This window comes from Podarcis melisellensis, assembly GCF_964234715.1.
Source record: "Podarcis melisellensis genome assembly, chromosome: 3".
Lineage (NCBI taxonomy): Eukaryota > Metazoa > Chordata > Lepidosauria > Squamata > Lacertidae > Podarcis > Podarcis melisellensis.
Genome location: NC_138530.1, coordinates 58,051,117 through 58,066,255, shown reverse-complemented (window position 1 = coordinate 58,066,255; position 15,139 = coordinate 58,051,117). Strand labels below are relative to the sequence as shown.

General features: G+C 41.8%; 1 protein-coding gene across 5 annotated transcripts in view; it reads left to right on the top strand.

The window, feature by feature from the left end:
* Positions 1-15,139, top strand: part of GRM1 (glutamate metabotropic receptor 1) — a 177,812-nt gene that overhangs the window by 125,659 nt on the left and 37,014 nt on the right. For all 5 annotated transcript variants that reach the window (XM_081905141.1, XM_081905140.1, XM_081905142.1 and 2 more), the window contains one exon: positions 3,392-3,627. In XM_081905141.1, coding sequence (XP_081761267.1) covers positions 3,392-3,627 — 236 coding nt within the window. The remainder of the gene's footprint in view (positions 1-3,391; positions 3,628-15,139) is intronic.

Here is a 15,139-nt window from a genome sequence, read left to right as displayed (position 1 = left end):
ATGTTTTATATTTTTCCCATTTTCAAAAACACAAAAATATACCTTGGTAGCACATCTTGCTAGCCTCTCATGTCTAGCAACTGCCTACCAAAAAGTAAGCAGAAAGCAAATAAAAAGAAGTTTTTGCATAAAATTTTAGGAAAAGACAGTGAAATTGGGACTGCCTACTCAGAGGAGAACTTAAAAGGAAATTATGAGTGGTGGTGAAGAGGTAGTGGGCGGGGGGGGGGGTCAGTGAAGTGCCCTATTAGGAGCCATCCCAAAAGAAAAATAGGCAGCAGCTGAGTGGAGTGTGGCTGCCCATTTTGTCACACATATCAATTATATTACCTGTCAGTAGCAATCAAGTGGTATCTGAATCTTTTTGAAACAAATAAAACTCCCATCATCCCTGATCATTGGCCATGCTAGCTGGTGAGGGCCGCAATTTAACCACCATTTACGGTAACTACCGACACTCTGCAAAGCCCTACAGCTTTAAAAGAACAAGTAAGGTCTCCTGAATTCCTTTTTTTTTCTGTTCAAGTTCCCAGATTGTGGAACTCACTTCCTAGAAAGATTTAGCAGCCCACTCTCTGTTAAAACATCTGTAGTTCACTTACGTTTTTGAAATCTGTCTTTTATTCTGCTGCTGTTTTTCATGTATGACATGGTTTAATTTGTATTAAATTGTTTTATTGTGCTTGAAAAGCAGCATGCAAATGCTTTTATACGTGAATGCGGCTGCAGTTCTGTGTATACTTGCAAAGAGAGTAAGGTCCACCAAATGCAATCAGACTTACTCTGAGCAAAGGGTTGCATGGGCTTGCACTGTAAATAACAACCTAGACAGGGTTTGACCATAGATCTGCCCTGGAAAGCTTCCTCTTTAAATATTGGTTTGAAATCACCAATTCCTTGACTGCAGTTTTGATTAGGTTCATACTATAAGCAGAGTGAGAGAATCACCATAGAATCCCTTAGGGCTTAAAGACTAGTTAAATCTTCATGAAGTTCTGTCTGCATTGATCTGTTTTTACACCAGATTTACTCTAAGGTTGCACATTGACCCTTACAATGGAACCCATGTACATTTTGTCTCCTGGGTGTCTGGAACAATTCTTGCAACTAACTCCTTATCTTGTAGCTTAGGTCAGCTGTACATTCTTTATGGTAAGTCCCATTGATTTTTGTAGCACTCTGCTGCTTTGAGAAGCAAGCAGATTAAGCTCTTTAAGGGACAGAAAGAGTTGCTGGTAACATTCCACAAGGATGCCGCCATTTCTAAGATGCCAACATAATCTGTTTCTTTAGCGACATGACCACACACATTAAAAATTAAATGCAGACTGACTTGCATTTGCACTTAAATTAAACTCCAAGCTATTAGTCTCTGGGGACAACAGAAAGATTTGGAGAAAACCACTAAACTATGATCCAAAGAGTTTATGAGCTAACCTTTACAAAGTCAAAAGCTCCTCACCCAAGTGATTCATTTGAAAAGCATTAAAGTGGGTCTTATCAGATAAATATCACCAATAAAAATATGTCCGTCTGTATTGGAAGGGTTTAGAATTCTTTCTCATTTTTAGCACAGCCAATTTGCCTTGACAATATCACAGGAGGCAATGGATTATTTGCCTATTGGAAAAACATGTTTGTGTATGAATAGCAGATGGATGATTTTTCTTGGTCCTTACAGTGGTACCTCAGGTTATGAATGCTTCGGGTTACAAACTCCTCTAGCCCAGAAGTAGTTGCTCAAAGTTGTGAACTTTGCCGCAGGGTGAGAACAGAAATCGTGCGGCGGTGCCGCAGTAACAGCGGGAGGCCCCATTAGCAAAAGTGCACCTCAGGTTAAGAACAGTTTCGGGTTAAGAACAGACCTCTGCAATTAATTAAGTTTGTAACCCGAGGTACCACTGTGTTTGGTTTAAATTAGATCATTGCCTTCATGAGTTGCGCTTGAATCCTCAGAAAGGTTATTATAGAGCTGGAAAAAAGGTGCAGACAAGAGCAACCAAAAGCATCATGGGGATGGATCAGCTCCTCTTATGAGGAAAGTCTTTAGTTAGAGAAAAGGCAAATCACAGGGGACATTATAGAAGTGTGTAAAATTATGCATGATGTGGACAGAGACCCCCCCCCCCAACTCTAGAACTCAGAGACAAGTGAAGAAGCTGAAAGGTGGAAGGTTCAGGACACATGAAGTCCTTCTTCACACAGGATATAGTTAACTATGGGATTCACTACCACAAGACGTAGTAACGACTGCCAAGTTGGATGGCTTCAAATAGGGATTCGACTAATTTTTGGAGGATTAAACCAGCACAAAATTAGTAGACACACAGCCATGAAACACATTGGGTGACCAATAGCCAGTCATTGTCTCTTAGCCTAACACCCCCAACAGTGATACTGTGATGATAAAATCAAAAGGGGGAGGGAACCATATATGCCACCTTGAGCTTCTTGGAGGAAAGGTGGGGTATGAATCTAATAAATACAGTTATGGCTTGCATATTATCTCCAGTATCAGAGGCAGTATCCTTCTGAATACTAGTTTCTGGGGAACATGAATGGGGGAGAACTGTTGTGCTCATGTCCTGTTTGTGGGCTTCCCATAGATGTTTGGTTGGCCACTTGAGGAATACGATGCTGGACTAGATGGGTTGTTGATTTGATCCAGCAGGGCGCTTCTTATGTTCTTAGGCTTGTCTGAAGCCATGTTCAGCTTTATAGATGAAAACCTTTGCCTTGAATGGGGCTTAAACATGCCCTGGCCACCAGTGTAAGCGAACAAGGACTGGTGTCCTTTAGCAAGGATGTAGCTGAGCACTTCTTTGGGCCTGGGAGTTGGAAACTTTGAGAATAAAATTTTGCAGTACTGCAAGTGGGGACGACAACAAAATGTTGCATTGTCTAGTGCTCCTGTTCAGGATTCCAGACAGCCAGTCATGCCCTGTTCCAGGATACTCCACTCTATGCCCCTTGCCCTGTGTCTTCCATCCCTGCTCCCACTTAAGCAGCAAGTTAGGACTCCCACCATTATCTTTAATACTTCTGCACATCTTGAAGTTTCCGCAGACTAGTTAACACTCCCTTCTTGAGTGTTGTTGGCTACAAAAGGGCTGCTACAGAAAGTATATCAGCCACCGTCTCTATAAAGTCTAATTTTCTGCAAGTGATTTTGAGTGCTGTACCAAGCCAGATAAATAACAGAAAGTTATATTACATAGAGGTTATGTGGAAGACGAAGCATATATTCTCATAGTTTCCTCTAATACATCATATTGAAATGACCTTTTGATTTGCTAAGGGGCATCTGCTTCAACAAGATCAAGATGCCTTTTGACATGCTCTCCTTCCTCCTTTTGGCTCCCTCTTAATAGCTTTTCCTTCCTTTTTTAAGTGATGGATGGGCAGATAGAGACGAAGTCATCGAAGGGTACGAAGCTGAAGCAAATGGGGGCATCACAATCAAGCTGCAGTCTCCGGACGTCGTGTCATTCGATGACTATTTTTTGAAAATACGGCTGGAAACCAACACGCGCAATCCCTGGTTCCCAGAATTTTGGCAGCACAGGTTCCAGTGTCGCATTCCAGGACATCCTCTAGAGAACCCCAACTTTCAAAAGAACTGCACTGGTAAATATATACATATATTATTATTATTAATTTCCAAACAAGAGCTTGCCCTGCCCTGCCCATGTGTCTTCTCTTTTTCCTGCTTGTACATTGCAGTAAAAGCCTACATGAAATCATGGAGGAAACCCCATCAAATCATGGTGGGGTGGTAGGCAAGACGCTGTGTCAACATGGGGCAATCTCGACTTTGCTACTACTGTTCCTTGATGAACCGAGGAACTCTGCCCCTGACACTCCAGAGGTGATTGTTCAATGATGGGATATCTAACTGGTGTGTTAGGTCGGACTTTCCCCATCGTGGTGCTCTGCATATGTTGTTAGACTCCAGTCTCCATCAGCTCCAGCCTGCATGGCCTAAGGGTCAGGGCTGATGGGAGCCGTAATCCAGCTGCATCTGAAGAGCACCGCATGTTGGGGGAAGGCTGCCTGAGATGTCCTCTGGCTCTGTTTAACCGGTTCTTAATTGGTTTTTCTCTCCTGCCGCAGCAAAGCAGAAGTTTTTGTTTGATTCTAAAATGAATTTGCAGGTGGTAAAATAGGAGAATAGAATGAAAACCTGGCTTGATTGCCGACAAGGCCTGAGGCATTTTTTCAGACCTTCGCACATGGTGCTGAAACTGCCTTCGAGCATCTATCCTGCTGTTTGTGTGCACATTGTTAAAGCAGTCAGAAAGCAGGCAAGAGCCATTTTAAAATTAATTGTGCAGTAGAGCCAGTGGACACGCCCGCTACATACATGGGGAAAGCAAAGCAAACGAAAACCTGCTTTCAGTGAAATGTCAAAAAGACAGCGAGGTTATAATATAACTGGTGAGCTATCCCTGCTCCCAACTGAATAAATTGTTTTTTATGCCAAGGCAGACCAATAATCTATCTAGCTTAATATTGTCCATACTGATTGGCTGCAGCACTCCAGAAATTTACAGGAGAATCTATCTTAGCCTCTCCTGGATATTAGGGAGACTGAACCTGACTGGCACCATTTGCATGCAAAGAATGTTCTCTACCAATGAGGTGCAGTCTCTCCCTGTTATTGTTTAGGGACAATCCTATGATCTCTAGGAGAGTGGGCTTGGCCCCTCAGGTCTCCTCCCTCCCCATTACCACCAGTAGGATTGTTCTGCGTGACAAATGGCCAAAGCTCTTCACACCCACTGGGATAGGTGTCCCCCCCAACCAGCAAGTGCCGCCATACTGAGGGCGTGGAAATGACAGAAGGAGCAAATAAAAAAGCTTGTTCAAAAATATATAATCTGGGTTTTCAGGGGGCATTGTATGCCCTGTATTAAGAAAAATTGCTTGGACAATGTGCAGGTGTACTCAGCAAAATCACATATTAAAATGTGTACATTAGTACTAAAATGCCAACAAACTGATAAATAACAAGACTAAAATGTTGGTGAGTTTTCATGAGGAGTTTTAAAAATTCACAGACTTGTGGAGAAATGTGGCAAATGGAAATAAAGTTTTGAGGAAAAGGGAAAATGGAAAACAGAGTGAAACTGAAATGGACATATTCACCCATCCCTATCACGGTGGCATTTTACTTTAATATGCTGTTTCTTTCCAGGAGTGATTTCTCGGGACTCCTGGCAAGGAATTAAGGACCTCTCCTGTTTTTTGTCCCTTTACAGAAACCCTTTGACTCTGTCCCATCACGTAACTATCATGGGTAGTAGTCATTGATGTGCAACAAGTGTGGAGTTCTCCCTGTTCAGGGTTCCAGCTGCTCCATTTCTCTTCTCTGATTTCTCATTTCCCCATTGTGTTGTCAGTGTTCTGAGCCCACTGTGCATACTTAGCCTTCACTGGGCTATTTGAGGTTGTTTGGGATTTTTTCCCCCTTAGGTTTTTCCTTTTTCTAAAACCCTTTTTGTACTCTCTGCAAGTCTCATGGTGTCCCCTGAGTCTAGGTGACACCTCCCTCTTGTGTGTGGTGGCACCCTTTTTTACACCAGTAAAACTATTTTCCCCTTCAAGATTAGAAATAAGAGGGATTCATAGATCTATTTCCCATAAACTTGTTCTTATCATTTCTGAAAAGCATTCCATCCTAGTTTATATATTGAGGGGGGTGGAATATATTTTGGTGAGAGACAGGAAATGCAATGTAAATGTGTGGGATCCCCCCCCCCCCGCTATTTTATTCAAAGTAATCACAGAAAAATGCTGTGTTTGTACATTTTTTTCTCCTCTGAAAAGGCCCAGCACAGCTGATTTTTGTTCTAAGCACTAATTTTAACCCCTTATTGATCAGAAGAGATGGAATTAATATGTGCAATATGGGGTTTTATGTTAGAAGCCTAGATGCAACACTAAAGATCAGGGATAGCAAATTAATGTGCCCAGCTTTGCCTGCCTAGATATCTGGCCATGTCTTTATGACACACCGCTCATGGCTGATGTGCCCCATGCGATTTCCCTTTCAGATCAGCCCCACAGGCTGCAGATGTGATCTTCATTTTAAGCTTCCTTGGGAATTGTGGCTGTTTGCGAAATGGAGTTGCAGCTTTGGACTTATGGAATGTGCCTTAGTATGCAATCTGTACTGTGGCTACTGGTTGGTTTACTGGCACATTAAAACAACAACATTAAGTGGGTCCATACAGGAGGAGATTGCATTATCCACCCTGCAGCTTTCTGTCACGTCTTTGAAATTAGCATTAGTCTTGTGTTGGCACTGTGTCCCTTGAGCGCCACTGGAAAGCGCCAATGCGCTAACCAAAGCTAAGGACAAAACACAGCATGGAACAGATTGCATGCTAAGGTCTGCATTGCCTGTGTCTAAGAGCATCAGTCTTGATCTTAAACAAGCTCGTCATGTTGAATGATGTGAACAGTCACTCAAGGGAACAGAGATCTCAGGAACAGAAAAGAATGGGATTTTATGTGCAGACTAGAGAGATGGAAGAACTGAATTAACCCTGAGGCTGAACAGAAAAAGAGCCCTGCTGGATCAGGTCACATGCTCATTTAGTCCAATATCCTGTCCTCACAGTGGCCAATCAGATGCTTATGGGAAGCCTGCAAGTAAACATGACTGCAAAAGCATATTCCCCACTTGGGAAAAGCAGCAAATGGTGTTCAGAGCAAATGGTGTTACTGGAAGTAGTACATATTCATCATGACTATTAGACATTGACAGCCTTATCCTCCATGAATTTGTCTAAATCCTTTTAATGCCATCCAAACTGGTGGATATTACTACATTCTATGGCAGCAAATTCCATAGTTTGAATTATGTGCTGATCTTGTAACTGGTTCCATTACTACACCTCTAGTAAGGCTAATTCTCTGTCTGGTAGCTCACAACAGAGAGCTAGTGTGATAGCTTAATCATGATGTGTTACTAGCTGATAGTTCAAATTGAGCTAACCTTTGTGAGGCGGTTGTTCACCCAGTTAGCCAGAGGTTTCTTATTTAGAAACCCTCACAGTGCTTCCAAAGAAAAAGGAAATCATGAGTACGTTGAATGAAAGGTTTCTTGCATGACACTACTGACTCCATACATTTTATCAGATACCTTGCAAAAGTATATTTAATAGTATTTCATATTTAACTATATACACAATAGTATTGAATATCTGAAATATTTTGCAGACAGCACGATGCGTTTAACAGATGATGGCTCCAAAGATATTTATATATAAATAATAATGATGTGCTCAAATTCAGGAGGGTAAAATGTTGCACTCAACATTGGAAATGTTGATGAGTTTAAATTCCAAGTATTTGGTAATACCTGCTTCAACTCGGTATTCTACATGTTCCATGGCATAACTGTGTAATTAAGTGGGAAGTGTTAATAAAGCAGATGTGCAGGGAAAACACACATTGCTGTGTTCAGATGTGTATATGGATGCTGATGTCAGCATTTGATGAAGAGAGTAGTGCCGTTTTTTGATAATGGCATCCAGTGGACTACTGGCAGCATTTTAGGGCTACCACCCCTTTATTATTTTCCATTTTTTAATGCTGTGGGGGAAAACATATGAGGGATTGTCTCTCCAAATAAATATGTAGGATTTGTGACAGACCTGTGAGGAAGGTGGACTCATTTCTGTCCAACACTGCTGAAAGAAACCCAGCAGCGGTTTCCCTCCATCTCCTTTACCTCAGGAATGAGGAAATCTCATTTCTGTCAACCTCTTCAATAGCTACCATACAAGCTTGACCTTCATTTTTGCTTACCTCAATTTTTGATAACTAATTTGCTTCATTAACTGGGTTGAGGGTTTGGCATTAATTTCACCTTTTCTAATATTATCCCTTGGAAATTAAGTGGAATAAATATTAAGATGCCTGTTTTTTCCACTGAGAGTGAGACATTCTAATTTTAACATTAAATAGAGCCTGGTGACACCAATGTTCGTGTCAGCTGAAGGATTCCAAATTGTTGAATGTTTTACTTTCCCTAATTTTCCAGCTGTGTATCTGAGCAAGAAACAAAAGTTCATGGAAGAGAAGAATGATGTGCTCCCTCTTGTGGGCAAAAGTTCTTTCTCCTTTGTGAATGCTATTTGAGATACAGTAATTAATGTGTGTATCTGGATCTCTTTCAATCTTGAGACATGAAAACGTAAATTGAAGTGGGCTGGACTCAAATAGTTGCTTGAATTGAAACTTTAGGCTATGTCATAATTCATTGAAACTACAAAATCAACACATTCTTCTCCATATTAGGTGGCTCAGAATCCTAAAAGTGTTTGTGCCAGCAGATAAAATGGTGGAACTACATATTGTTTCAAAATATCCCATCACTATAGAAAATACTCTGGTATCTAAACCATAGGGGAAAATTCACTTCTGTCCTCTCACCTACCACTTACATTCCCTTCTTATTGATAATTAATACTCATTTCTGGAAGAATGATGTTCCTGGTTCCCATATATTGGCTCCTCAGAAGGACTTGACTGTGTTTCCATGGGCTTTCCATGAAGGGCTAGAAGACTGAACATCCCCTTTTCAGAAACTTCCCTAAATCTCAGTTCTTTATGGCAAAGCAGGAGGTTTCAAAAGAGCTGGAAAGAGGGAAAGGTGTCCTTTTCCTTCCCCTCTCTTGAAACTTCTCCCACTCTAGAAACCTCATCCACTGAACAGCAGGATGTATATGATAAAATAAATACATAAAATACATAGGCAGGTAATATTCAAGGTATGCATAAGTTTGTAAACTAAAAGAAAAAAGAACACATGACCCTTAGTTCAGTGGTTCCTGTGTTCCATGGAACACTGAGGGTATAAATTTTCCCCTCTCAATATTTTACAATATTTGTTTTAAACAAATTCATTCTCTCGGTAAAGGAGAAATTCACCAATTTCTTGGAAGTGCGGCTAACTATTAGTCATGGCACAGACTCTTTCTCCCTCATCTCCCCTAATTTCTGTTGGCTCTAGCATTGTTCCAGGGCACTGTAGGTAGAAATAGGTGGCAGCCACAAAAGAAGGTGGAGAAGTGGAAAGGGAGTGAGAGAGATTTTTGAATTTTTCTCAGAAAAACCTTTTCTAACAATTTCTGGCTCAACTTTGATTGTGGGTAAATACATGGCATGTTTAGGGTTCATGGGGAGGAAAGTAGGGAGGGGCGTACTGGCCTGTCAGTCTTCCTTAATATCCTAGAGGATGTCAAAAGTGTTGGCAGATGTTATAGGGAGTTTTCAGAAGGGACGAAAGGAAAAATACCCCAGGTACCCTTTTCCAGTCTCCAGAGACTTTCCTCCACTGCTGTAGAGAAATAAAGTACATAGTTTTGGGGCTGAGAGCTTGGCCAGAACCTGCAGCACAGCACAGCAGGGAAAGGTTTCGGGAATGTATGTAAGAAAGAAAGAAAAATGTGTGTGTGTGGTATCCCCCAATATTGAAAGCCCCAAACAGCAGTACAAGGCTGCTGTTGCAGGCTTACTGTAGTGCTAAAAAGGGGCATTCCTATTAGGGACAGCTGGAGATATGCTGTTGAGTGTTCCTACTAGTAAATGTATAATATCTTCTGAGCAATATTGTTGAGCTTCCTAACTCTATATTCTATGTACCGTATTTTTCATCCCATAGGACGCTCCATCCCATAGGACGCACCTAGTTTTTTTGGGGGGAAATAAAGGGGGGGAAGCAGGTCGGGGAAGCCGAACCAGGTCAAGGAACAGCGGGATGGCGGCGCTGCGCCTCCCTGCTGTCCCCCGAGCTTGTGGGGCTGGCCGATGTCTGTCCGGCGCAAGGGGCGCTCTGCTTCAGGGTGCCCCGCGCGCCAGGCAGCAGGCTGCTATCCGCAGCATGGGGAGCCTGCGGGGAACTCCTGCAGGGCTCCCCACGCTGCGGATGTCTGTCCGGCACGCGGGGCGCTCTGCCTAGGCTGCGGATGTGTTCCCGAAGCGCCAGGCGCCCTGCTTTCAGCGCGCCCGGCGCTCCGGGAAGCAGGCTACTATCCGCAGCCTAGACATCCCTGCGGGACCTCCCGCAGGGCTGCCTAGGCTGCGGATGTCTTCCTGAAGCCTGGAGAGCGAGAGGGGTCGGTGCACACCGACCCCTCTTGCTCTCCACGCTTCAGCAAAAGCCTGCATTCGCCCCATAGGATGCACCCAGATTTCCCCTTCATTTTTGGAGGGGGAAAAGTGCGTCTTATAGGGCGAAAAATACGGTAATACAGACAAAGCTATTTAAATGTCAATAGCTCTGCTATTCAGGTGACATTCCAAACCCAATGAATCTTTTAAATCAATATAGGCGCTTGATTTTAAAGGTACTTCTTGAAAATACATCAAGTACAGGGTATTATATAACAAATCACAATAAATAATAGTATATATGCATGAGGATTTCAGACCTAAAGGCCTCACACTCAAAATCAAGATCTCTTTATCTCTTCAGAAAATATAACAATGTATTATTTTTATATAGCCCATTTCAAGGAGCTCAAGTGGGGGGTGTACATAGTCCCCCCCTTTTTTACCATCACAACAACCTATTATAACAGGTCACTGCTCATCACACTTTTGCTGCACAGATACTTGTATGATGGCACCTCGGTAAACCACTTTCCAACTTTTAACAGAGTTGTCGTTTCCTCGGAACCAGTGAACAGTAGACTGGAGTTATTCTGTGATAAATCACTCAACGATGCATTGCTATCACAGTCAAGAGATTTATTACCTGACCGGTCATAAAAAGCATTCTGGTAGCAATTTACATTTGTTAAAGCAAACAGCTATTAACAGCATTCTTTCAGTTAAAGTCTTTCGGTCTCTTCAGCATGGCATAATTACAGGAACAGTCCATCATCTCATTAGCAGTCCTGATGCAGCTCTCCTTGTCAGACGTCTGCCATCTGCCATCAGGTGTCAGGCAAAAGCGAAACCGATCGTTCCTCCTTTTATAGGCATGCCTAAAGTGCCACAAATGTTATGGAACCTGGAACCTTCTAGAAACTTCTATCTGTTTCTGCCAGAATGATTCCCTAACACAAATGTGTGAGGCAGGTTGTGCCGAAAGAGCATGATAGGCCCCACCACCTTGTCTTCCTCTTCTGGCAAGCAACTGCCAGTAAGCTAGCACTGAGGCACTGTCCCAAGCCACATCCAATATATAACCTACTATTATATTACATGGGGCAGTTTTGTTTTCAGTATTTAGAATGCAGATCCTTTAACAGTTATTGTGATTCTACTCTCTCGTTAACAAGGCAAACTTGAATTATGTCAATGGCTTTGAATGGGTGGGTGGGCAAAGCCTCTGTTTTCTTGGCAAATAAAGTAATACTTCAGAGCACTGGAATGAAACCACTCTTATTTAGTGACGTCTTGGATGTGACGTCTGCAGCCTTTTGAACTCATTATTGCTTCAGGTGCCCTTCAAGCTCCCAGATGCTTAATGCATTTCAGACCTCCTCAAAGTGCTTGTATGATGTATTTTAATTCCAATTGCTGCTTGCAGAAAGGTGAAGTTTATTGTATTCCAGCTAAAAAGGAGCTTGACTCAGCATATGGCAGGGAGCACTGATTTTGTTTAAGTCTGTCAAGCAAACAGCTTCCTAGCACTGAAAACACATTATAATGTTATGAGTTGGGTGAGGAAAGTAGGCTATATGCAAGATCCTTTTAACCCCTAGATCTAGGAAGTGTTAAAATATAAGCCACAATGGGTTCCTGTGTTGAGGTGATTGCCTGGGTGATGGCCCATTCAGAAAACAAAAGAAAGGAGGTTCTGTGCGAGATGGCAAATGGTAGAAAGAAAAAGCCTGAGTTGAGAGCTGGAGAGATAGAAAGAGCCATGTTTGATTTCTGAGACTATGAAAGAAACAAGACCCTTTTGGAGTGCTAATGCTGTGAACCCCTCCATCGTAGGCTCAGGTTGTATATATGTGTATAAAAAAAACATATAGCATAAATGCACCACAATCTCTGCTGTGCCTCATTCCAAAAGGAAACATGAACCCTGAGTAAATGCCTGGAAACCCTGGAATGTCACACCACTCAGAGATTGGTGTGGCATGATATAATAATTTCAAATAATTTCTCTTTTTATATGCATATGGTACCCAAGGATCTTTTTTCCTTTTCCTTTTACAATGTATACAATATTTTCTATATACAGTATTTCCCACTGTTTTGTCCCGTCCCCCCACCCCAGTGGCTCCATAAACTAGTCTGATACCAGATGGGGAACAACTGAAGCTGCCAGGACCACCACTGACCTCATGGCTGAACAATGATTTAACCTCTGGCTAAAGAATCCAAAAGTCTACATACATTTGCCTGTCCACTGGCCATAGTGTTGCAGTTGCAGTAACAATCTGTTAATCATTTTATTTAGAGAGTAATAAGATCTCTTGGTAACAACACAGCTTAGCTCTGTTTGGATGTCATCCCAACGTGTGGAGGAGCCATTCAGACTGCACCAACTACCACACATTCAGTTTAAGGTTTGCAGGAGTGCCTGTGTGCAAAACCATTCTGCATAGAGAGCTCTCATTATTATGTTATCCACTTGGAAGATTCCAAGATCCTCTGTGAAAAGAGGCCCGGTCCTTCTAAATCATGGTTTAAGCCCAAGCAAAGCCTTGGGATCACCAACTCTCCTTACTCTGTCCTTCTCGCACATGACTGGCAGAAGGCCTTTGCCAGTGCTTAGTTTCAGTTTCACAAATTTTCGCTTGAAACCAGTGATTGTGGTTTAAAACAAACCCTGGTCAATTTCAAAACAAGCCAAACTGAAACCATGAGTTAGGAAGCTGGCTTGTTTAGTTAACCAGAGTTTGTGATAAAACACAGTCTCTAGTAACTATGTAGTGACAAACTGAGACTCTGTGAAATGGAAATGAAATCAGCTGCACAGGGGGAGAGGGGGTTGGTTGTATGTGTTGTATTGAAAAATGGTTTAAGGTTACATGCGATCACAAAGATTACATAGTGTTTTCATAGGCACAAAGTAGAAAAAATGCTAAACAATAATATCATCACAGAACTGGAATTTTCCTGTATTTATTTAGAAATAAACCCCTACTTTTGAATGCTATGTAGGGCATCCAGGAATCATATTCCAATGAAAGGACGCTGAGTTTCCTGCCATGCCTCATTATCAAGTACTTTGAAGCATGGAGTTGACTTGTAGTAAAAACACTGCCTGTCGTAGTATGGAGAGCACAATAAAATTAGGCATGCATTAATGTGGGTCAAAACACCACATACCTTTATGGAAAGATTTGAATAAATTTGGAGTAAAATGTTAGTGAGTTAGAGCTGAGTATGCTTGATCAGTTGCTATAGCTATATTAAGCTTTATATAGAGAATTGTATATATTGTATGATATTATATATGAAAAACTAGTTAAAATTAATAGTAATAATACAAAGAAAGTTGTGTATGCACAACCAGAACTTTGAATGGTGGTTCTACTCCAGAAAGGCTTCATTGTATAGGTTAAACACATCTGAATAATTCTGACTCTCATGCATGGCTAACATAATTTCTTCAGCTCTAATGTAATGAAATTTGTCGTCCAATGCTCCCAAAAGAATGGGAAACTAATTCACACTTTATTATTACATATATTAATGAGTTGAACCCTCATGTTTCTTTTTAAAAAGTGACATGTTCTTTCAAGGGAAAGTCACTTGTTCCAGCGATTAATCCCTACCAGCAGTCATGTTTACTGGTCATAAAAAGTAAGCAGTAGTTCTGTAGCAAATGAACATAGAAGGGAAGTTAATTACAATTTCATTTTCTAATGCTTTATATAAATAACAGACTGAGCCTAGTACAGATATGCTTTGACTGTGCTGTTCTTACCCATTAGCTGCAGTGCTTAGGTAAAGCTAAACAGTTCATTTGCATCGCAGTGCTAGATTGAGAGTTAAACTCAAGGCTGGAACACCTCCAGACATTGCTGAATTACAACTTCCATGATCCCTGACCACTGGCCATTGTGGCTGGGCTGTTGGGAGTGGGAGTCCCACAGCCCTGCTCTAGATCTTTGTGTCCATAACTACAGTGATTGTTATCATTCACAAAGACTCGAATACGGTCTGGAGAAGATGGGCTGTTTCCGTTTTCTCCAAGGACAGGACTAGAACCAATGAGTAGAGATTACACAGACTTCCCACGGGCATCTGGTTGGCCACTGTGAGAACCGAGTGCTAGACTAGGTGGACCTTTGATAGGGTTGAAAATCCAGACAGAAAAGTTGCTGAGCTTTTTTTGGACAAAACAGCACTGCCTATTGGGCTGTCATACATTTGCCCAGACACTGCTGCCAAATGAAGTATTCCAGATTTGTCCAGAATATTCCTTTCAGCTAAGTATCACTAGAAACTTCCCAGTGGTGAGAGCAGTTCAACAGTGGAAGAGATTGACTCAGGAGGTGGTGGACTCTTCCTTGTTTGCAGTATTTATGCATAGACTGGGTGGCTATCCATCAGGGACGCTACAGATGCAACTTGCGTTGCAAATCCTGCATTGTGAGGGAGGGTTTGACTAGATGATCCCCATGGTCTCTTCCAACTCTGTAAATCCAAGTAATTCAGACACAGGTTGCCTTGCTTGCTGTTAGCAGCCCATGTTTTGCACCACCACCTCTCTGGTTGTTGCAGCTGTTATTAGCTAGCCAAAACAACTTTTTAGGGGGGAAATTGAAGGTTGTGTTGCAATCAATAACCACCACTATCTTCACAACCTCAATCAATAGCACAGTGTGAATAGATCTGGGACAGTTTAATCTCTACAGTTGCAATAGAACACATTGATTAATTAATGTTTTCAATTAACCTCCTTTGTAATGTAAAAAGGAAAGGTTCTGACATCTCAATTTGAAACAGTTGAGTGTCAGTTCCATGTGATTCCTCCAATGTTACTTCAGAAATGCTTTAAAACTTCTACACATGTGGCTTTGCTTTAGAACAGAGGGGCCTAACCTTACTCAAGCAAAGGATTATAGTGGCGCACAGTTGAAGTTTTTTATGATTTGATAAATTGAGAGGGGAGTTGTCACACACACACACACACACAAATCAAAATGGGGAGCCT